Raw genomic sequence first — 25,558 nt, forward strand, 5'->3', positions numbered from 1 at the left:
GTGAAGAACCATGGAGCCACAGTAGCCATGCCTAACTTCCCCTTGGAGGAACCCTTAGCAATTCCCAGTCAATTACTTACAGCCAGGTGTGAGGAACATTCAGAGTTCCCAGCAACAATTACCCACAGCTGGCACGACCAATGTGTGACAGGACTCGATCACCCATGCAACCAAACAAGTACAGTAACCTTTCTCCTGTGGGGTGCTGCCAGGGCCTCTTTATTCTCCCCTTCCCCTCATTTCTCTTGGCTGTGGGCTAGCCAGTCATGCTCCCACATGCCCCCCCCCCCCCCCCCCCCCCCCCCCCCGCCTCCGTCCTTCCGAAGCCTCTTGGCAGTCTAAAAGCCTGAGGGCTTGAGACCAGTCGGTACCTGGCCACCTCCAGGGCCCAGGGATCCCCAATCCAAGAACTCTGCACCCCTGTGGAACCAGACTGAGACTTCCCCACACTGGGCCAGGCCCTGCTGCACTGAGAGGTGTGAACTCAGTCAAAACTCCCGGACTCCAGTCTCTTTGGAGCTGTGGGAATCACAACGGCCCAACAATATTCAAGAAGCCATGCCTATGCCCACATGCTAGCTAATCATCCTCACTGAGTCAACCAAGCTAGCTGACCCTGCCAAGTGACGGTCACCCTGTGGGGTGCCGCCAGAGCTTTCCCTCTCACCCCTCTTGGCTGCAGGCAGGTCCAGCCTGCATGCCCCCAGTCTTAACTCTTCTGCTTTCAGTGGTGCCTGGGAGCCCAAGAGTCTGAGACCAGTTGATCCCCGAAAGCCTTCTTGCCTGGGAGTCCCCATCCAAGAGTTCTGCACCCCATGGAACTTCAGACTGAATGAGAACATCCCCTGCATGGGGTCTGTAGCGCCCGCTGGTATAGATCGGATCCACCTCAGTCAAAGATCCCACACTTCTGTTTCTGCCATGCTGAGCCACAATTCCAGTTGACTGAGTTGTGGCAGACTTGCAAACCCACAACACAACAGAGACTCATGCCTGCCCACACTGGAGCCTACATCCTTCCCTACAGGTGGTAGAGGACACAGGCAGAGCCAGCTCCAATAGTGCCCCCCTGATGGTACCCACAAAAAAGCCTCTCCATGAAACTCCAGGATAGTGAGTAACCCCCAGCCTAGTTCACAAGACTAGGCAGGCTTCTTTTTGTCTCCCCTCTCTCTACATGTTCCTTGCTAGCTTCTTTTCTCTTAACTCTTAGCTATCACTAGCTCCGGCCTAGTTCAAAAGACTAGGTTCCTCTCTCTCTCTCTATGTGTGTGTTCCCGGTCAGCTTCTCTGCTTTAATTCCTCTCTCTTCCTCTTTCTCCCTGTCTCTCCCTCTCCTCCACGTGCTCTCCAGGTCAAGGACAAGATGGCAGCGACTCCCTAGCCTCCACTTTGCCCATCCCCCAGCTCCACAGAGAGGGATCCTTCACAGCTAACAACTGTCTTTCAGGCCACAGCACCTGCTGCGACCCTCCTTCTAAGACTTTCCCTTAGGTGAGAGATTTCCCTTTTGTTATGAGCTCTCAGGAGTTGACTTCAGTCTTTGTGCACTCCCTGCTAGTGTAGGTTTCTTTCTCTCTTTCACTCTCCCCAGGTGTTCTCCAACTCAACAAGATGATTTCCTAATCTCCACTCTCTGCCCCTCCCCCATGGGTTAGTCACTGCTAACTTCTCAAGATTGATGCCTCCAAACTCTAGTCCTCAGCACCCTGCCAGGCAGCTTCTTCCCCTGCTCCCCCTGTCATATGCAGCAGGCTACAGCTATTTGGCTTAGCCAGCTTGCCTGAAGCAACAGGGGCAAAACCCTGCTTGTACCCAGCCCTGTGTTCCTTAGACAGTTTCTTTTGCTTGGTTAAAAACTCCCGGTTGAGCCTAGAGAAACTGCTAGTTTCTCCCAAGAGCTGCAAGGCTCAAACCCAGCTCCCACTTGTCTCCTTTGACTCAGTCTTTTACACAGAATCTCACTGCTTCTGACTCTCCTAACAAGCCCCTATGTTTCTTGCTTTGAGCTTTTTCCAAGTTTGGCCTTTCTTTTCCTTCTCTACATTTAGGATTTACTGGCTAAGAAAAACAAATGGGGAATATAGGGGGCCTCTTTGCTAGAACACCCAGCCACCACATGATGGGATAGCTACCACATGGCAGGGCAGGCCCTTCCCCCACTGCTTCTAAACCCTCCATTAGTGCTACTTTTCTCCAACAGGAAGACCTACAACAATGTTCCCGTTTTTCAACCAAAAAGTTTAAATGTTTCCTTTTCTCCCTAACAGGAACATCTAAAGCGACAATGTTCATGCTTCTCAACTAAAAATTTTCTTGTTTTTTTTTTTTTGTTTAAATGTCTCTTTTTCTCTCTAACACTTGTGATATATGTCCAACATTTTTTCCAACTTTTAAGATTTAAGGTTCAAAAGCCATCTAATCTACTTCCACAGGTTAAATCAACATGCTGATCATCATTTTTCAGCTCTTAATTAACAACTAGTTTCCTTTACAGACAAAATGTTGCTGCCTGCCCCAGATACATAATTAACATGATATTTTTCTTACTCAGCCATCAAAAACAGACTCAAAGGTACCTTTCAGGACTAAAACTTCCTCAAATACCTTTGCTTTTCTAGGATCTCAATGACAGACCATGATGTGCTTCCTCCCAAGTAGCCTAATGCTTGCTACACACCCTTTGCAGACATTCCCCTGCTGGGGTGCTGCTTCCCTGTTGTCATTATCCTATAGGTGCTCCCACAAGTACAGCAGAGACAACACCATCTCCTGGAACCTGCCTGGGACATCAAGCTGCCTTCTTCCAGCCACCTCATCTGACTGAAGTCCCCAGAGATGCACGCTGAGACCCGGACACACAAGCTGAGATCCAGAGATACATTCTGATGACCCCAGAGACACATGCTGAAACCCAGAGGCACATGCTGAGTCCTACAGAAGACAGATCCAGCCCTTCCAGCTACAGATGAACTCTTTTGCCAAAGTCAAATAGCTAAAAGTTACATGTTAGTAAGGAAAACATAATGTCTGTCTAGATTAATCAGATGTTATTACCCTCAAACTGTACCACTGGTGTTTAATTGTTTCAATGATCCCTTGCCTTCCTAACCCCCACTCCCAGCTCCCCTTACCCTGTGGCTTAATTGTGCCACACCCTATGGCCTTCACAGTGTTTTCTTTTGACTTCCTCATCCAAAATTTTCACTACAAATTACAGTGACCCCCCCCCCCCTTCTTTTTTAAAAAAGGAAAAAGGAGGAGTTGTGGGGCAGTGGGCTGTGAGAAGCAGCTGGGTGCTTCGTCGAGCACAAGCATGGAACCCCAGAACCTTATTGGATGGCAGGAGTTCAGCTCTGTTCCCAGGCCCTGGTTCTTTTCATTTAGCTTCAGCCCTCCAACAACCACTCCCACAGGGAGGTCTATGGCCAACAGTCACAAGAAACAGGCCTCAGGCCCTAGAGAGATTACATACTAATGAGGTACCTGAAGGCCAGAGGGTGGAGCCAATTAAGCATTCTTCCCCAGCCCCTCTCTCCTCTCTCCCTCCCTATTTAATTCAGGTCTGCCCTGGGTTTAGGGGTGTGCATCCAGATGCATCCACCATCTACCATGACATTAAAACCTGTAAAAACTCATGAACTTTCTCATGTAATTGGGTCTGCATCGTGAGGAACTGTGGAGAGGCCTTTAGTGAGCCAAGGCCATGCATAACTTCCCACCTGGAGGAACTCTCTGTGTTTCCAGACACACTACTTACACAGGTGCACACACAAGTAGTCCATATTGACACATTTACTATATTATAAGAGTTCTTAAGAAATACATTCTGTTTAATCAAAAATCTCTTCTCATTTTTAAGCAGTTATTAAAAATGTCTGAGAACACAAGAAGAAATTCTAAAGTATGGTCAGTTCTACCAGTAATAAGTTGCATGATTTAAAAAAAAAAAACTACTGATTTTATTGTTGGGACCTTACTTTCTTTTGTTCTTTGAACTCATTCAAAAATGTTTTCAAAATGTAGAAAATATTCACAATATAATAACATATAAACAAGCTTTGTTTATGTGCATAGCTAAAGTAACACTGTGTCCTGAAATTTGAGTATTATTTTAAAACTTACATTTCTTAATCTTCTAAATTTTATTGGTATCTAGAGATGTAGTTCATTCAATATACCTCTTTGATAGACACTTGAAATATATAAATATAGTAAATTTAGCATATATACTCAATTTCTGGACATTTACTTTTTTCTAATTTCTATCATAGACAATGGTTAAATGAATATTCTTGTGTGTGTGTGTGTGTGTGTGTGTGTGTGTGTGTATGCATATGTTTGTTCACACACAAGGAACCACTTGGTGCACGGTGCATGAGCTTGGAAGTGTAATTCCTGGGTTATAGGATATGTATATTTTCATTTAGCTAACTCTGTCCAATAATATTACAAAATGTCAAAACCTGCTTATATTATTTTGCATTCGATTGAATTGTTGATGAGAAGAAGGTTAGTTCTAGGAGAGGGAAGGCAGGAAGGAGATAAAAGAAGGAAACTACTTGTGTTTTACCTATGCAAATGTGTGCATATGCATGATATGAAAATGGGGGAGAGAGATGTACCACATTTTCTATATCCATTCCTCTGTTGAAGGACATCTGGGTTCTTTCCAGCTTCTGACTATTATAAATAAGGCTGCTATGAACATAGTGGAGGATGTGTCCTTGTTATATGTTGGAGCATCTTCTGGGTATATGCCCAGGAGTGGTATAGCTGGGTCCTCAGGTAATGGTATGTCCAATTTTCTGAGGAACTGCCAGACTGATTTCCAGAGTGGTTGTACCAGATTACAATCCCACCAACAATGGAGGAGTGTTCCTCTTTCTCCACATCCTCACCAATATCTGCTGATACCCTGTTCTGGAAGATATCTGTACTCCCCCTGAACACCTATGCTCCTGTGTCATCCCCTAACCCACATCCTGCCTTTTTGTGTTTATAACCCCTGTGTGAAAAAATAAAAATTATGATTTGATAAAAAATATATTGTATGAAAAAATCTATTTCCAATTAAAATAATAGAAAGAAAAATAAGAAAATGGGGGAGGCACACATGCACTTGCATAGAAGTATGACAGCACAGGAGGACACCATATGCTCTATTGTATCACTCTCCACCTTATTCACATGACCCAGGGTTTCTCATTGAACCTGGAGTTGGACTGATGGTCACTAAACCTCAGAGATCTTTCTTGTCTCTGTCTACTGCAACACTGGGGTTATAGGTATGCTCTGTGCCATGCCTAACTGTTTATACTTATTTAGGAGATTTGAACACTAGTCCTCATGCTTGTATGTAAAGTGCTCTTACTCAATGGGCTATCACCCTAGGCCAAGGAAAAAATTAAACACTGAGGTATGATTTAATTGCAATGCTATAATTGTTCTAATATATACATCATTAAAAAGTAAAGATGGGATGGGATTTTACATAGAGGGGGAGGAACCATCATTGTGTAGAAATTATCATCAAAATTATAGTGGCTGTATAGTGGTATTCATAGAACTAGGCAAAAGATCCTAAAATCCATATCAATATGCAAAACAATGCATGTAGTCAAAGATGTAAGGTATAAAATGGTCAAAGCTAGAAGGAAAACAGCATCTGACTAAGACATACTACAGAAACCTAGTAACCAAAGCAGTGTCAGACACTGACCAAAAGAAAGACAGACCAGTGGAACAGAGTCAGCATATAGAAATAAACCCATGCCAATACTACAGATAAAAGAATTTTTGGACATAAGTGCTGGAAAAATGCCAGCCATTTAAATATATGGTGCTACAAAAGCTGCATTCAAAATACTGAAATGCAATCTCCTCTCATGTCATATGAAGGTCAACTCAAGGTGGAACAAAAACATAAATATAAGACATGAAGCCCTGAGAATACTTGAAAATGCCTCTGTGTCTTTCTGTGTGTATGTGCTTCTCATGCCCTCTCCTCTCCTCTGTTACGTTATGTTTTGTTCTGTTCTGCTTTGTTTTCTTATTTATTTGCCTGTCTGCTTTCTAAAGACAGAGAAAGAGGCATGGACTTGGATATGAGTTTGGAGGTGGGAACGAAATGGGAGGAGAAATTGTGATAAGAACATATTTTATGAAAAAATGTCTATTTTCAGTTATAAAAGACAGAAAAAAAAACAAACAATAAATGCTAACCAGAATGTGAGATAAAGGTTATTTACCATTGATAAGAATATAAATTAGTTTTTAGCCCTTATAGAATCCATTATGGAGGGTCCTTAAAAAAAACCTAAATACAATTACCATATAATCCAGTCATACCACTCCTGGGTATATACCTCAAGGAATTTAAGACAGCATACAACATAAATATTAGCTTATCCATTTCAGCATTATCCAATATAGCTGTGTAATAGAATTAGCCTCTCTTTCCACAAACAGATAGATGGACAAAGAAAATATAGTAAATATACACAATAGAGAATTATTAAACACAAAGAAGAAAATTATGTTAATTTTTAGGAAATTTAATGGAAATGAAGATCACAGTATTGGATGGAAGACTAAGAAATATATATCCAATAGAGTCCTAATATCCAAAATATATAAGGACCTCAAGAAGCTAGCCACCAATAAACCAAGCAACCCAAGCAAAAAATGGGGTCTAGAATTAATTTTTTGCTGTGAAAAGAGTAACTATGGTAACAATAATGTATATTTCTAAACACTATGGGAAAGGATTTTCCATTTTTAAAACATTTAAAATATTAAATATTTGAGCAGATATATGGGCACTGATTTAAACATTAAACAAAGTATGTATCAAAATATCATGTTATCCAAATACTATGTGCCTATTAAATTTTATTAATAAGATAAGAGCATTAGCCAGCATGTAGAAACAGGCTCTAGATTCTATATATGTGCTCTAATAAAAGCACCAGAATTACAAACCATGCTAGGTGCTAGGTAACATTATCCTCTAAAACATTCTTAACAATCTGAGGGCTGAGCAGTAGCAAGCTTCCCACCTGCACTTCGGATACATTTTACTTGTATAAGGTAAGGAGATGATTTATATTCATAAAACCATTATATTTTAAAAGTGTGTGATTTGTGTTTTAAGAGTGGTTTATACTATGTAACCCAGGCTGGCCTGGAATTTACTCCATGGCACAGGCTGGTCTCAACCTCCTAGAAATCTTGCCTCAGCTCCTAAGTACTATGATAGCAAGCATGTGTCACTATGGCCAGATCAATTCAGCTTTAAGAAACCACTGAAAGTAAAGATATTTCTCTTACCTGTGGTGTGGTGAGGGTAGTAGTGCTACTCATTGTATCTTCCATCTGCTGTGTCTGAACGTCCAATGTTTCAAATTGATGTTCAAATTTGTCCATTAAGGCAGAAATCTATAATGATATGGTCATAAGAAAAATGTATCCTGAAAAGATGCTAGCTAAACATCAAGTGAGAATGGTACTTCTTTATAGTTTACCTTCTCAAGGTTCATACTCCTCAGTGTAGCATCCATCGATTTAACTACACCTGCCATGGATTTTGTCACCTATGTGGAATACAAAACCGATTCAGCAACATGTAAACTTGGTAACTTTTAAACATACTGTTAATATATCAACTTAGGAAATTTGTCTCTAACTTCTTTCATAACAAAACCACATCTATGCATCTTGGTATAGGTAATAATTTATATTATCGACGTTTCCTTAGTAAACAGCTAATAAAATGGTTGAAAAGTCCACTGCCAAAATAATTTTTTTCACTAATAAGTCCATTTTTCCAAGAAGTTCTTTATTTACACCCTATAATACCTTGCAATAGATACAGACTTGTGGTTTGTGTAAGTCTTCTTATTCTCCTTGAACTCAGTCAATGTCACTTTGGTTAACAGATGTTTAGTATTACCTTGCCCATTGTTACTGCAGTTTGAACTCTGGCTGCCACAGCATCAACCCTAGCACTCATTCTCAAGAAATTGATTGCTTGGTTTTTCTGACGGATTGCATTTTCAGCATGTATTCTCGCAACTTCTGTATTGCCCTTCTGAATGGCCTGTTTTAAACAGAAGTAAAATAGTGTTGGAGAAAAATAACAAACTAAGACACCAGTGAAGACAAAGAGCAAAAGTACAGATATTTTAAAAATATAAATGACACCATATTAACTCTATAAGAGCTTTAAATTAGCTTTTGATAGCTAATTATAATTAAAATGGTAAAGGAATAATGTACAGTCCTATTTTCTTTTACTCTCATGATTAGAAAATACATGTGTATTGACAGTTTAAGATATTAGAATATGCTGTACATAGCACATACTTTTAATTCCACAGTCAGGAGGCATAGGCAAGCTGACTCTGAATTTGAGGACTGCCTTATCTATATATCAAGTTCCCCTGCTACACAGTGAGACCTTGATTATTATATAATATATATATATATATACAATATATATTATATTATAATTATATATTAAATATATTATAATTATAATATATAATTATATACATTATATTAATATTTAATATATATTATATAATAGAAATATATTATATAATAGAAATATAGAATATATGTAATATATATTATATAATAGAAACTAAAAGTTAAAAATTGATCCTAGCCATATCTCCATGCTAATTTCACTGTAATTTAGTATATACTATCCCAGTATATAAACACATGTATATATATAAACTACATAGTTTATAGTTTATATAAAAGTAGGTGCATAGAATACACTGTTTTCTTTCTTGTTTTCTCTTGTGTAAAAAATAATCACTTGAAATTAAAATAAAGCTACATCATCATTTCTAAGGGCTGCATTATACAGATTTTTTTGTGTAGTAAAAAACTACGAATTTTACATAAAGTGGTTCTAGATGTTACATAGACATTAAGCAGTTTCTGTATGTTTTCACTGAATGTGCATATGAAAATTCTGTAATAGGAATTTAGCCTTTTCCATTTGATCAGGGATAACACTAAAGGAAGAACAAATTTATCTAAAGGAAAAACATCAAATAAAATAAACACTTCAGACAGTCTTCTAACAAAACAAAGTAGAATTAGGTAGTAAGAGAAATTCAAGAATGAGATCTCAATTTTTCAATAAAATAAATAGCAATTTTATAACTCTACTAGTATATGTAGCTTTACATACTTTACAAATGTTTTCATTAAGACAAATATTTGGATATTGAATTGCTGGATACAGATGTATATTCAAATTTAACTATACTCCCAATGATGCTTATAACAGTTTTCATCTAGAAAAATGCTCTTGTTTTAGTCACAGGCAAAGTAATCAAAATAAGATGATATTATTATTATAATAATCTATCATGATCTAAGAAGCAAAATATAGTACTTTTCCATGGATAGAACCTATAGCTAACACTGGGTGGCGATGAACCTGAGACTAGATAGGCTAGAGGCCTAAGGGAAAATGAAATACTACTGTTTTACTAAAGCAGTAATTTTCAACCTCCCTAATACTGCAACCCTTTAATACAGTTTCTCATGGTATGGTATTTCCAACGATAAAATTACCTTATTGTGTCTTCATAATTGTTATTTTCCTAACATAATGAGTCAGAATGTATATATCTGATATACTGGATATCTGATATGCAACCCCTGAAGGGATCTCAATTCACAAGTTGAGAACCACTGTACTAAAGGAATGTCTCCAAGGAATTTTGGGACAATAAAATATCTCAAAATGACATATTTTTTTAACCCCTCAGAGGTTCTTTGCATATATATTATGGCTTCCAGTTTTGTTTTTATGAATCTCTGTGTGTGAGTGTATGCGTTGTTGTGCTTCTTTTTATTGTTTTGGTTTTTTCCTGCTTGTTTCTGGTGTTCTATTCCAAATTGGCTGTTTTTTGTTTTATCTTATTTTATTAGCGTTCCTTAGATGCCTGTTTGCTTTCTAATGAGACAGAAAGGGAGTAGATATGGATGGAAAAAGTGGGTGGGGGTGGGGACTGCGATGGGTTGGGGGAAGGGAGTCCATAATCAGGATATATATATTATATAAAAATATTTTCAATAAGAGAAAAAAGTAGTACTTCATTAAAATTTCTTTGACTAAAAGGGAGACTGAATATGCTGGTGCATATATGGGAAAAGAAAACTCTTATATATTATTGGAGGGACTATAAAGTACCCCAGCCTTTTAGGAATTAATATAAAGGTTCCTGAAAAGTTAAAAATAGAACTAGCATATGATCTCATTTTGCTTCTCCTGAGTATATATTCAAAGCCAGCATGCAATACTGTTTATGATGGCACCATTTAAATTAGCCAAGTTATGGAATCACTTTAGATGCCCAACAATAGATATACAGACAAAGAAAATGTGGTATTTCACACACACTGGAGAACAGTTCAGTCATAAAGGAGAAAACTGTAACATTTTCACAATAGTGGACAGAAGTGTGCATCATCATGGCAATTTGAATAAGCCAGACTCAGAAAGACAACTTATATTTTCCTTCAAAAGTAGAATCTAGATTTATGTTTAAAGACATGGAAGCAGAAAGAGGGAGCTTTGGTAGAGGGGGCAGCAGGAGGAGAGGGAAAGACAGGCAAGGGTAACAGGAAGTGAATATAATTGAAGTATATTATATGCATGCATGAAAATGCTTTTGTAGATTTCTTTTGTCTCTTTTTTTAAGACAGAGAGAGGGAAGGAGAGGGAGAGAGAACATAATGTTGGGCAGGTAGTTAGGTGGGAAGGATCTAGGAGGAGTTGGGGAAGAGGAAAAATATGATCAAAATATATAACAGAAAAAAATTAATTAAAAAAGGAAAAATCAAAATTAACACTATTAGTTTTTACATTACATAAATTAGTTTTATAGTTTTTCTGAATATTTTACATATATTCCACCATGTTGGACTTTTTCTTATTAAATGGCTTTGTGTATTTATTACATGTAATATAACTTTTTCTATATTGCTGATTAGTATTTTGTTTTATATGTGATTACAGCTTTTAAATAGATGTCTATTTATTTTACTGTTCTTTAAATATCACTATCTCATGCCAATTTTTTATGATTCTTAATGGTTTCATTTCTGGTATTTCAGTATCTATTAAATTTGTGGCTTCCGTGTTCATATTATTCATCTGTAATCCTGTTCATTTAAATTTGTTTTTATTTTGACATAGGTTTTCTTAAAAGTTACTCAAGGTGGCCTTGAACTCTCAATTTTTCTGCCTGTGCCTCCTGAATAGCTGAGTAACTGGGATTGCAGGCATAGACTACAGGTTTACCACTCACTCACGCATACATCTACCGCCTTCCAACAATAATTGCCTCCTTGATTGAAACATTTTCCCTGTAATATATTCAAGGGATTTTGTTAGTTCGATGTTCATTTTGTTCATTTTATCTAGTTAAAAACTCCTACAAAAGAAACACCTCCATGTGAATTCAGAATTAAAGTGGAAAATAATACCTCATATTAAAAAGGTTTTCTTTCAACTCAGTCACTCAGTCTCTGAGAGCCTAGCATCTAGCAAAGGAAGGCAGCATTTTAGGCACTGGGGATTTAGTAGTGAACTCAAAGAAATCCCTGGGTTTTTATTGAACATACAATCCAAGCACAGTCCATAAAAAGCAAGACGATAAAAAAATGTAAAGATGGCGGGTATATAAAGAAGTGGCATATGACTTTATTCTAGCACTTGGGAGGCAGAGGCAGGCAGGCAGGTAGGGCAATCTCTAAGTTCAAGTCCTACCAATGCTACATAGTGAGACCCTGCCTCAGACAGAGACAGTGACAGACAGACAGGCAGACAGACAGGCAAACAGACAGACACACAGACACATATAGACACACACAGAGGGGGGCAGGAGGGGGACAGAAATAGATTTCAAGGAGAGAAACAATAATTACATGACAGTTAAAAAAAGGAGGTATAAATTGGGAAGGGAAGAATAAAGCAATTATAATCTTAAAAATTAAAACAAAATATTTAAAATAATAAAAAAGAAAAGTTATGATTTTGATTCTTTAATTTTCAGAGCCTGGAAAAGGACCTTTAATGTAGTGAGATGTGAAGAAACATGAAATATGGAAAAGCTTCTCTATCTTAGTGAGAGAAAGGAAGCAAGCCAGTCAAGTCATGGATATTTAGCACAGCAAGCAGAAAAATGCCAGTGAGAAGAAGCAGGGCTAGTGGCGGGGTGGGGGTCAACACAACTGAAGAAAGTCTACAGAATGGGAAATCAGAAATGAAATTCATAATAAATCAGATATGGCTTTGGAGCCATTTTAAACCACTGAAATTTTATTTGGAGAAAAGAGATTAAAACATAGTTCTGAACAGAACACTGACAAGTTATGAATTCTGTCTTTAAAATACTTCCTCTGGCTGCTGTGTTAGGACTACTTTTATGGGACTGAGGGATATAGCTCAGTTCAGTGGTAGAGTACTTGTCTAACAGGACAATGGTGTTGGGCTTGATTCCTAGCACTGAGGGGGAAAAAACAAAACTGAACTAAAACAAAATCATTATGGTAACAGAGTCAAAACAAGGAGGCCAATTTAAAGATTATTTGCAGTAAGTATTGTAAGGTAAAGATGCCCTGGGTGGAAATAAGTGCACTGAACTTGGTAAGAAATGATCAGATTCTAAGTATCTTTTAAAGACTTGAAGTGTCAGATGTGTGTGAAACAATGTTAAGCATAATGCCATTTTAAGGCAGTTTGTTTTATCTGAATGACAAAAAATGCCTTACAGGCACACAGGAACACTGTACTGGAGGAGGATGGCCTATAATGAGCTGTTTTAAGTTCGAATTTTTTCCCCTTGGTCATCCAAGTAGAAGCAATAAACAGTTGGAAACAGTAGTCTTCAGTTTAGGTACACTGGCTAGGCTAGATTTATCCATCATTATGCAAACAAAGCTGGAAGACTAGATGAACTCACTTCTAGAGTAAATGTAGGCTGGAAATACAGAAGAAAACAGCAGCTTGAACAGAGGTGAATGTGATTTCCTAAAAGCCAAATTGAAAAAAGTGCTTGAAAGAAGGGGTAATGAACCCTAACAAATGCTATTGGCGGTTTTAATAAACTATGAATTAAGAATGGATGAATGAAATGAGCAGTGCAAACACTCTTGGTTTCCATTTGTGGAAAGATGTAAGTATAAACAAACAACAAAACAAAAAAAAACCCAACACAAATTGAAGAAAGTGGAATTAGAGTTAATAAAAATAACGGGCTTTTCAAAGGGTTTTGAAAATAATGAAAAAATTGGGCAGGGTCAGGAAAGGTACTGGGCACAGAACCTAATGGTCAATTGTTTCCCTAGTACCAAAACCAAATAAACAAACAACACCCCCCCCCCAAAAAAAAACCCTCAGATAACAACAAAAACGATGAGAATATCAAGAGGCAAAAGAGGCTCTCGCATAAGAGCTTTTAAAAACTTAAGGATGAATATGTGGTAACACAATATATTCAGCACACAGGAGAAAACTGATAATGTTAAACAGATTATTGCATGAGTATTGGATGACTGGATGAACAGGCTTCAAAACAGAAGAGGAGTAGACTGTTTGATTCTTTGAACCATGGCCAGTTCATCTATTTGTAGAGGAAGGAAGGACAGTCTATGGCAACTGAGGCAGCTGTCTACTGGGATCACATATTTCTCAACAAAGTAGAAAGTGAAAGCATCAGTCAAATTTAAGTAAATGAGATCTTGAAGTTTACAAACAAGCCATGATGTGGTCGCTAAAGTGAATGTAAGAATACCTGGATTAAGGAAATACATTATAAACCATCACCATATCATGTTGATTCTCTTAAGTCTTTTTATATCTAATAACTTAAAAAAAGCGTATAAAAGAACACTGAACATACTCTTATGCAGCCATTTTTATTGCTAAAATCAACCCTAAAGACACAATCACAAAACTCTAAAAAGATTTATATTCAAGAATAAGGTACTTCAAATATCAAAAGAGTTTAGAACTGGAGACACAGTTCAGTTGCTGAGTACCTGCCTAGCATGTGCAAGGCCCTATGTTCAATCTCCAGTACTGTTAACAAACAAAGTAAACACCAAGACAGCCAGTACTTAGACATCCAAAGACAGAGGAATAATTGAGAAATTATAATATATTCACACGATAAAATGGAGTTATAGAAAAGAGCTATAGATATTGCAGATAATAAGCTAATAGGATGGGAGGGAAACCTCACGATTTAATAACAATACACAAGCCATTTTTCATGTCCTCCAAGTACTAACAGCTAAATACTTATTGTGCATCAGATACTAATACTTAAATATTTAGCAAGAGATGTTCCCTATAGGTAGAAGAAAACAAAAGAGTAAGTAAAGCATATACCATATACAATAATACTTATTACATAAATGTAATAAGTACTTCAGTGAAAATAAAATGAGTGATATAATAGGGTACTTTAAGCCAGGTAGTTAGGGGAAATCACTTGAAAATAAATGACATTTAAAGTGAGTGACTATGAGAAACCACTCCTACAAATAAATACATGGAAGAAAAAGAAGTTTGTCCAAGAAAAGGACATAGGTAAAGAAAACCTAAAAATAAGGCTGAGCTGTATGTGCTGAGAAATCCATTGTGTTCTGGAGCACAGTAAAGAGAGGAGGTTTTGGAAACGTAGGTATTGTGGATTAGATACAGCCTTCAAGGACTCTAGGCTTTACATTAGATGTGCTGTAAGACCACCTGGAATCCTTAAACTAGTAGTTCTCAACCTGTGGGCTGCAACCCCTTTGAGAGTCAAATGACCATTACACAGGGATTGTATATCATATACCCTGCATATCAGATATTTACTTTATGATACACAACAGTGGCAAAATTATAATTATGAAGCAGCAATGAAACTAATTTTATGATTGGGGGTCACCCCAGTATGAGGGACTGTATTAAAAAGTCACAGTGGTAGGGAGGATGAGAACCACTGCTTTAAACAAAAGACTAACACAACCATAATACACTGTTTAAAATGACTATTACAGCTATCTAGGGCAGAAACAGCTGGAGGACAATGGTAGATCCAGATAAAACAATTGAGAGGTAGGGTGAGAGGGCAGCAGCTGAGAGGACAGACAAGAAATGATGAAGTCTGGTTTAGAGTATGAGAGGTAGACATGTTAAGACATAAGGTCTATTTTGAATATAGACCTATTGTGGACAACAAATGTGCTAAAACATAAAATAACAAAGACTCAGCTTCTGGCTTGCACAAGAGCATGAGTTCTTTACTAAAACAAAAAAATAATGGATCAGAACCAGGTACAATTTTTTTATATATAGACAGAAAGCTGAACTCACGAATTTAATTGGGGAGAATAGTAGATTTAAGAAGTGGATTAAGTAGAAATGATACAATCATGGGCCAATACTCAAATCTAGAGCAGAAGGCAGAATTTTAAGAAAGGAAAACACAAACCTTCAAATTCTTACCAACTCATTAATAGCTGAATTTGGTGTAACCAGGATTTACCTCTACTTCACTAAAATTGTTCTTTATTGAAGTCATTTCTGTCTTTTTTGCTGGTCATATCCAACAGGTAATTTTGAATTATCTTATAAAATATTTTGCCTGTCAACTCTTCTTGCCATGAATTGCTTCTGTCTCTTTCAGGCCTGGATCTTCCCCAATTGTTCCTTTCTGATCTTTGCTGCTTTTTCATTGTTTATCTCTTTCCCCCTATCCTATTGCATTTTCCAGACTGGCTTAATTAGCTTGGTGTTGTCCTTGCTGCTTACTCTCTCCTACAATTGCCCATAGTTCTAGCACTAAATCTTATCATATCCATTATCTCCTGATGAAATCTACCTCTTAGATTCCTGAGAAAATTCATTTATGAGGCTACTACATCAGGTAGCATATATCACTTAGCATATAAAAAACTCAACATTCTCTCTCAAACAATCTGATAAATTGCTGGTATTTTTACACTGAAACAAAAGCCATCCTCTCCATCTAACTATTTGCCCAAACTGGAACTCAAAGAGTCAGTCTTGATAATATCCTCTTTTCTCCACCCTTATCAGTCAGCAAATTCAGATTCTACCATAACAATAGCTTTTAGTTTTATAAAACTTTAATTTTTATAAGTGCTTTGTCTGGCTGGGCAGTGGTGGCGCACACCTTTAATCCCAGCACTTGGGAGGCAGAGACAGGTAGATTTCTGAGTTGGAGGCCAGCCTGGTCTACAGGGTGAGTTCCAGGACAGCCAGGGCTACACAGAGAAACCCTGTTTTGAAAAAACAATAACAACAACAACAAAAAAACCAAAAAAACCCCAAAAAACAATTAGTGCTTTGTCTGAATGCATGTCTATGGATCCCTTCTATGCCTGGTACCTACAGGGGCCAGAAGAAATCAGATCTCCAGGAACTGGAGTCAAAAAGCTGTGAGTCATCATGTGGGTACTGAAAATTGAACCTGGGACTTTAGAAGAGCAGTAAGTTCTCTCCTTTTTTTGTGGCTTTTCGAGACAGGGTTTCTCTGTGTAGCCCTGGCTGTCCTGGAACTCACTCTGTAGACCAGGCTGTAAAAACATATACCAAAGTGCCCTTAACTGCTGTGTGGTGGTTTGAATATGCTTGGCACAGGGAGTGGCACTTTTAGGAAGTGTGGCCTTATTGGAGGAAGTATGTCACTGTTGGGGTGGGCTTTCAGAGACCCTCCTCCTAGCTACCTGCTAGGCAGTCTTTTCCTGTTTGCCTTCTGAAAAAGATGTACAAGTCTCAGCTCCTCCAACACTTCATGCCAATGATGATAATGTATGGCACCTCAGAACCAGTAAGCCAGCCCTAACAATTACATGTTACCATTTATAAGAGTTGCCTTGGTCATGGTGTCTGTTCACAGCAGTAAACCCCTAAGTAATACAACTGCTGAAAAAAATCTCTTCAATTGCTCAAGAGCTTTTAAATTCCTCACTCTGTCCCTGTCCCCATTAACACTTTACTAGCAAAAGCAACTCATTGTTTCTTGTTTTAACAATCACCATCCATATTTTAAACAAGAAGGAAAAATGTTAATTAAAAAATTTCCTCTCTATCTGTCTGTATTGTTTCTGAAAGCTTTTTTTATAATCTATTTTAAAACTTTCATACATGAATACTGTATTCATATCCTCTCTCCCTCCACCTCCTTCTGTGCCCTCCCCATTCCCTCTCAAATCCATGCCCTCTTTTTCATGCATTATTACTGTTACATCTGTAAGTTGATAAATACAATCTGCTCAGTCCATTTAATGTTGCTTATGCATATATATGTATACATACATACATACATACATATATATATATGTGTGTGTGTGTTAGAGTTGACCATTTAATATGGAAAAACAACCAATAAGGGTACTAATCTCTCTGATTCTCTTTCTCAGCAGTATTTAATTGCCTATAGCTCTTTATCATGGGTGAGGCCTTGTGAGATTTCACTTGTCCACACTGTCCAGTAAACTGGTGTTGCCATTATCCAGGTCTTGTTCTGGTTATCAAATTGTTGAGAGTTGGAAGTTGCAGCTTTTCTATTTTTAGTTTCAAGGGTCCTATAACCTAGCAGTCTGAACACTTTTTATTTTTTTGTAATTTAACAGTAAGTGATTTAAAGTATGTGAGTCATACTGCTAGGATAGACAATGAATCAGGGAATTTGAAGAGGAAGCAGGTTCTTAAAAGACAACTTAAAATATTCAAATGCTTTAGGTTAAAACATAGTTAGAATTCTAATGTGTTAAGGCTCAGAAAGACAAAACACCTTATGTTGTCCTCTACGTGTGAGTTCCAGCTTCTAATAGCTAAATATGTATATTTAGGCTGGAGTAAGTATGGGTAGAGGCCAGAAAACCGGATAGGGGTGGGTCCATGAGGCTTTGAGGGAGGTGCAAAATAACAGAATACAGAGAATTTATCATAGAATTGGAGATGAGGGAGGAACAGGGATAAGAGAGAAACAACCAAAACTAAACATGAAAATGGCATAAGGAAACATTCTATGAAGGTTAATAACAAACAAATCAATCAATAACAAAACAAAATCCCTTTCAAAGAAGCCTCAAAACCTATTTGTCACTGTTTTGGTAAAAATGAACAAAACAAGCAGCAATGGCCACAAACTGTTCACAAAATAAAAAGACAAACATTAACAGATACTACTATTTCACTGTGAAGCTACCAAAAGCTAAAAGGAAAACTTACAGTATGAAATCTGGTTAGTTATTTGTTATCTCAAATATCTCTTCTGAGTTTTAGACAACAGAAGATAGTCATCAATTGAGTACAAAGTTAAAATTTTGGAGTGTAGTTAATTATTCCTTCCTCAGTTGGCCCTGTAGTAAACAGCTTTCATACTTAACACTGTCATCCTAGGCAGAACACAATTTTCCTGCCCATTCTAATAAAAGCATTAACAAATACTGAGTTCCCTATTCCTTTCTCAGTTAGCTTGCACAGTCTGCTCCATTTTACAAGGCATACAATCCTTTCATTGACTTTTGGTTTTATAAAAAAAAATTCTCTTAACTTTTCTTGTGGTCTCTAGTTTTTTGTGGGAAGATACTTTAGGGAAAGTGTCCCTAAACTGAGGTTGCTTTATTCAAAGACCCAGATGACTTCACAGTTCTCAGTAATATGATCTTTCCAGTATCTACTCTTAACTGAAACACACACACACAAAATTGCTACAGACTTATGCAGGAATTAAAGTTGCATGTTCTTGTTTGGTAATGTGCCTCCCCTTCTATGATACTGGACATCCTAAGAGTATAGTTTCCATAGTCTAAAGAAATGAGGCCATGCCATCTAGCCCTGCATATCTCTCTCTGAGGCAGGGAGTAAAGTTCTTCTATGGTTCTGTGGGATGAGTTTATACCTAATATATAGTCCTCCCCAGGACCTGACTTGTCCAATACACTTACCATGTAAACTATCCCAGATTAATGCTGAATCACATGGTATTTTTATAAAAGTCAGACATCCCATTTGCTGGAGGAATTCCTGAAAGCTTCTTTTATGAGTATCTTCCCACCTATCATCCTGTCTGTGAAGGCTTCCTCTCTTTTACTTTCAGCTATCCTTTTACAGGAAATTTCTCCATAGGCTTTAAAGGAAAGCTTTCTTGTCTTTAGGGCCCTGTTTTTAATGTGTAGTAGTGTTCATTTTTCATGTTCTCCTTTAAACTCTAATAACAGCTCGAAGACCCTCATCCCTAATAAGGCTAATTCCTGAAGAGCAATTACATGTCACCTCCCTTTCTCAACCAACACTTATGGTGTACCTTTCCTTTTATCTAACATTTCCTCTAAGATTTCATTTACAAAAAAGATTGCAAGATGGATCCACCCTGCAGAGCAGAGTATGCTGCTTTTTGCTATAACAGCTTCGTGCCTCAATGAATAAAGTGGAAAAGAGACCTAGGATTGTTTCTTGATTCAATTTTGTGCTTCCACATACACACATAACCACACACACACACACACACACACACACACACACACACACCCCTACACACATGCAAAAACATAATGCATACCATATACAAAAAGAAATGGAAAAAGAAAAAAGTTCCCACTTTTGAACTATATAAAATAAAACATTTTTAGCATATGGATTTATACAAACTACCTATGTTTAAGTTTCCATAGAAATTTATTTTAAGACATCTTCAATTGTCAAAAAATGTAAGCATTGGGTTAGAACAGACCCATAATATAAATAAGAAAGGACAAGAGATAGAAAACTAAGGAAGAAACAAGAAGTTACATGAAAAGAAAAGGTAAACTGTGGAGACATTTCTGAGGAACATAAGCAAAAAGGACTAAATACAAGCACAAAGAATATGACCCTGCTAGTCAATTGATGGCATGAAACATTGCTTAGGATGAAATAGTGGTGGAATATTCTACACAATCACTATGGTTGTGCTTACCTGAGACTTGATACCTTTAAGAAAATCATGGTGTATTATTAAAACCCTCAGTATATAAAAGCACTCAATCAAAAAATCTATTGGGGATTTCTCTTTTCTTGTTAGAGTCAAACATATATTTTTGCATAAAGTTTGACATAAAACACCATTGTGTGCACAAAGTTCAGAGACAGTAATTGGCATACATTCATTATATATAATGATGGGTTGAAAGATATTTTCTAGGAAGTCTATCATACATTTTGACAATATCAATGACTTACCTTCCCCTTCATCCTCACTCATTACTTTAAATGCAACTCCACATAGGTGCCTCCGTCTCTTTATCTAAGTGTTTTCTATTATAATTCTCTCAAATAAGAAAGGACAAAATGCTCAGAAATAACTCAATTTAAGAACAGACATGTGAGCCAGGCGGTGGTGGCGCACGCCTTTAATCCCAGCACTTGGGAGGCAGAGGCAGGTGGATTTCTGAGTTCGAGGCCAGCCTGGTCTACAGAGTGAGTTCCAGGACAGCCAGGACTACACAGAGAAACCCTGTCCTCGGAAAACAAACAAACAAACAAACAAACAAAAAAAAAAAAAACAGACATGTGCAATTATGAAGAAGTACCTGAATACCAAAAGGAACACTGTAACCTCAGCCCTGATGTCTGAAGAACTCCTATAGTCCCACAGTGACATACTTCCTCAGGTAGCAACCTCAACCCCTGCTGTGACCTCAGCATGCTAACTTGAATTTGTGAGAGAAAAATAAGAATACATGTGAACATACAGGACTATTTGAATATTCTTATAATGTAAGAATCATATTGGCCATTATGATTATTAGAAATTATAAATAGCCTAGATGTACATCAACAAATAAAAATGGGGTATATTTACATAATGGAATATTTTTGTTGTTGTTGTTGCTTTGGTTTTTGTCTTTTCTTAATTTTTATTTTATTTTGTTTTTTTGAGACAAGGTTTCTCTTGTGTCTAATAGCGCTTATTGTGCTGGATGGAACTTGCTTTGTAAACCTGGCTGGCCTGGAACTCATAGAGATCCACCTACTTGGTTTAAAGGCCCATGCCACCACACCAGGCTTACGGGGTGGGGGGGGGGCAGGCATCTGTGTGAGGGGGTACTGGGAAGATTGAGGGCTGAAATTGGGATGTAAAGTAAATAAATAAATAAATAAATAAAATAATAAAAGTACTCTCTCCTTCAACCAAGGAAGACATACCCAAGGAAAAGAAGGCCAAGAGGAAAAAAGTTTTCTGTCCCCTAAGCCTCATGAAAAAGCTGGAGGCCAAAGAGGTGATGAATCTCCTGAGAAAAGGCCTAAGAACTTCAGCATTGGGACACCTCCTCCAGCCCAAGAAATCTCACTCGCTTCCTCAAATGGCCCTATTACATTAGGCAGCAGAAGGCAAAGGGCCATCCGCTATAAGCAGCTCAAAGTACCTCCTGCCATTAACCAGTTCACTCAGGCCGTGGACCAACAAACAGATTCCCAGCTGCTTAAGCTTGCCTACAAGTACAGGCCACTGACAAAGTAGGAAAAGCAAAGGTTGCTTGCCCATGATAAGAAGAAATCTGCTGGCAAAGGGGATATCCCAACAAAGAGACAGCTTGTCCTGTGAGCAGAGGTCAATATAGTTACCAATTGGTGGAGAACAATTAGTCTCAGCTGGTGGTGACTGCCCATGATATAGACCACATTGAATGGGCAAGTCTTCCTGCTTGCCCTGTGTCACAAGACAGGGGTCACATACTGCATGATTAAGGGGAAGATCAGGCTGGTGAGGCTGGTCCACAGGAAGACAGGCACCATTGTTTTTTCACAGGTTAACTTGGAAGATAAAGGTGCTCTGGCTAACTGGTAGAAACTGTTAGGTCCAATGACAATGACAAATACATGAGATCCGATGCCACTGGGGAGGCAACATCCTGGGTCCTAAGTCTAGGTATTAATCAGCATTTCCTACTACAAGCTGGAAAAAGAAAAGGTCAACAAACTAGCCTCTCAACTGGGTTAAATGTAACCTGCTAAGTTTTCTGTACATAAAAATAATTTTTAAATTATCCTGCAAAAAACAAGAAAGAAGTCATGAAATTCACAGGTAGAACTATCAAAAAATCCTGAATGAGGTAACTTAGAACTAATAGGACAAATACTGTATGTATATTCTCTCTCTCTCTCTCTCTCTCTCTCTCTCTCTCTCTCTCTCTCTCTCTTTCTCAGACACAGACACACAGACACATACATACACACAAACATATAGACATTAGATGTTAGATCTTCCATAGGCAAGCTACAGTCCCCATAATTACAGATGTTAAGTATAAAAGCGACTAGTGGAGACAAAAGGATCTCTGTGGGAAGGAGAAATAGAATAGAACATTATGGATGAGTAGTGTATATTGGGGAAAGTGGGGGAATGGAACAGTTTGATCAAATGAGGTTGGGCAGTGGAGGGGGTAAGAGAAGGAATGTAAGGGACAGCGAAAACTGAAAGCCATTTGAGGGGTCCCTTGGAAATCTGGTACAGCAGAAGCTCCCTAAAATATATACATATTCAAAAGAAATTTAAATGGAATAAATGAATAAAGGGAGGCAAACCCCAAGTAGACAACCCTCAAATTCCAAAAATGTGTTACATATAATTGAGTTGTTGGCTAAAAAGACCACATGAAAACCTCCAAACATTCCAGGCTATTGCCAAGGATGGTGAAGACAATACCTCAATAACTCATGGAACAAGGAGCAGTCAAGCTGGTCCCTACCAAGACCCTTCACCCCTAGTGAGTAGTGTTCATGGTACTGAGAGGTACACTGCATAATATAATAGGAGGAACAAGGTAAACTCCAACTTAGTTACAAACTCTTTTATCTTACATGTAAGATACTCATGCAAGAGTGGTGCACATGTTGTAGAAATAACCAACCATTAGCATATTAGATTTAAGGCCAAGTCTGTGAGATGGAATACATATCCAACACTGCCTAGGGGACCAAGAACTAGAGACTTCTTAGGTCAGGGACATAGTGGAATTCCAAATACTACTATTCCACTAAAAGAACATACCAATAAAATGACTTGTAATGACATTCTGCTATACTAATAGATTAGTGCCTCATTCATCCATCATCAGAGAAGCTTCTTCCTGAAGTAGATGAGAACAAATACAGAGACCCACAACTGAAGACTGTTCTAAGAACGAGAGACCATAGTATACTCAGCCCTAAATGGGAGGGCTCCATTAAACCCCTCCACACGGCCCAGGGAACCCAGTCAAAGAGGAAGCTGAAAGAGCCAGAGGGGATGAAATACACCAAGGAAACATGGCCTTTAAGACACAACAGAACTGATATAGCACACAGGAGGTAACAAAGACTGTGACAGCATGCACAAAACTGTGCAGGTCTAAGCCAGATGGGGTCCCAGCACTGAGAGGCTGAAGTAGACATGATCTCTCATCCCTAACCAAGATATTTTTAAGTGACAACAGCTTGCAAAAGGAAAAACCTGCCCTAATGGAGTCTCACTGGGTATATAAAACACACTTAAGTGTAGGTCCTATGCCCTAGGAGTAGATAGTCAACAGAAAACAAACTCATTATTATTTTTGTAGATGTTTTTTGTCACATATTGCTTTCTTTGGGCATTTCCCTTACTTGTACATTATAGTTTCTGATTTTTTAAAAATTGGTTGTATGTGTGTATGTTTCTTATGCTACTCTTTTTAATTATGTTTGTTTAATTTGTCTGTTTTCTAAAGACTGAAAATGAAGGCATGGAAATGGATCAATGGGAAAAATCTAGAAGAAATTGATAGAAGGAAAACCATGATTAGAATATATTAGATAAAAATTAATTTCAATACAAATAAAATAAGTAAGAAATGGGGAAAAGAATTTTATATATTCTCCCACCCCAAAGAAATAAAAATGGCAAAGAAACATTTTTTTAAATGTTCAGTGGTTAGGCTATCAGGGAAATGCAAATTAAAACTACTTTGAGATTTCCTCTTACCCCAGTCAAATAATAAAAAAACAAATAAACAAAAAAGCCCAATAACAACAATCACAAGAACAAAAACCACATAACAACAAATGATGCTTTTAACTATTGGTAACAGTGCAAACTAGCTTAGCCACTATGTAAATCAGATTGGAGGTTCTTTAAAAAGCTAATAATACATATGATTCAGCTATTCTACTCTTGGGCATACTCCCAAAGGTAGTCCTGGGTTCAACAAGAAAGCAGGGCTAAGCAAGCCATGGGGATAAGCCAGTAAACAACACCCCTCCATGCTTGTGCATTGGCTCTAGCCTCCAGGTTCCTGCCCTTTCTTGAGATTCTATCCTAGCTCTCTTCAGGGAAGGACTAAAATAAGGAAATGTAAGCCAAATCAACATTTTCCTCCCAACTTGCTTTTTGGTCATTGTGTTTCACTGTAGCAATAGAATCCCTAACATACTTGGAAAAAATATGGAAACCTACTACTGTAGAGGCATCCTAAACTATATGCATATATAAAAAAGTTTAACTCTAGTAACCTATAATGGGGACGAGGAGGGACTGACAATGCCTCTCTCAAACACCATAGGCTACAAAACAAAATATCCAGTAACAGATAAGTTACCCGTTTCTGATTTGTTTGCCATTACAGTCTAATAGATACATTCCTATCCCCCCAAATTCCAAGCTATTGTCACTGCTTTGGTTACCCCTTCCAGATCTTGAAGGTAAGACCTTACTGCTGAAGATAGCACACACTCAAGTCATAGGATATGGAGGAAATCAAGCTAGATTTGAGCTTGAAGCTTCATCCCTACTGGCTAGCTTTCATGGCAGGAAGATACTATGCATGCTATGAAGGGAATGGAATAATTAATAGTTTTACCCAGCTGTGAGCCCTTCAAGCAACAGTACTGAGTGGCCTGTTTAAAATATGGCCACTAGTGCATGGGAATAGCCAATAACTTTTTTTTTTAATTAGATTTAAGATTGTTTGACAAGACGGAACTTATGTCAGGTAACTTTAAGGGGGCCAAGAGTCTAGAGCTGGGCAAATCTACTACTATTATTTTGCTAAATGGACACAGTATTAAACTTCTTAAATACTTTCCTTTATAATCATAGATTAGTGCAGTTCTCGACTTTCATCAGAGACGCTTCCTTTTCTGGAAGATAGTGATTAATACAATGTAAATAGAAGAGACCATGGAGTGCTCACCTCTGAATGACACATCTATATCACTCACCCCCCACTTCAAGGCTCAAGGATCATTGTCAAAGAGTGAGCAGAAGGAGTATGAACCCGAGGTGGTAGATGAATACTGTGAAACAGAATTGTCTAGATATGACGGGCCCATGTGATCTCCCAGCAGCTACTGAAGGCGTGCACAGGACCTGTACAAAATCAATCCAGAAAAAAAAATCCCAGCCAGGATAGGGGAGCAGATCACAGAGTCCCACCATTAGTTGAGAAGCTAAACATAACTCATGGCTGCTGGTAAAAAAAAAAAAAAAGAGTCAGTTTTCTTCAG

The 25,558-nt window shown here is 37.9% G+C and overlaps 1 protein-coding gene across 3 annotated transcripts in view; it reads right to left on the minus strand.

The window, feature by feature from the left end:
• Positions 1-25,558, minus strand: part of LOC117694677 (charged multivesicular body protein 1B2) — a 49,137-nt gene that overhangs the window by 9,460 nt on the left and 14,119 nt on the right. For all 3 annotated transcript variants that reach the window (XM_034485653.2, XM_076918810.1, XM_076918811.1), the window contains 3 exons: positions 7,955-8,101; positions 7,527-7,595; positions 7,333-7,440 (listed from right to left, as the gene is read on the minus strand). In XM_034485653.2, coding sequence (XP_034341544.1) covers positions 7,333-7,440; positions 7,527-7,595; positions 7,955-8,101 — 324 coding nt within the window. The remainder of the gene's footprint in view (positions 1-7,332; positions 7,441-7,526; positions 7,596-7,954; positions 8,102-25,558) is intronic.

Source organism: Arvicanthis niloticus, chromosome X, assembly GCF_011762505.2.
Source record: "Arvicanthis niloticus isolate mArvNil1 chromosome X, mArvNil1.pat.X, whole genome shotgun sequence".
In the NCBI taxonomy this organism is placed as follows: domain Eukaryota; kingdom Metazoa; phylum Chordata; class Mammalia; order Rodentia; family Muridae; genus Arvicanthis; species Arvicanthis niloticus.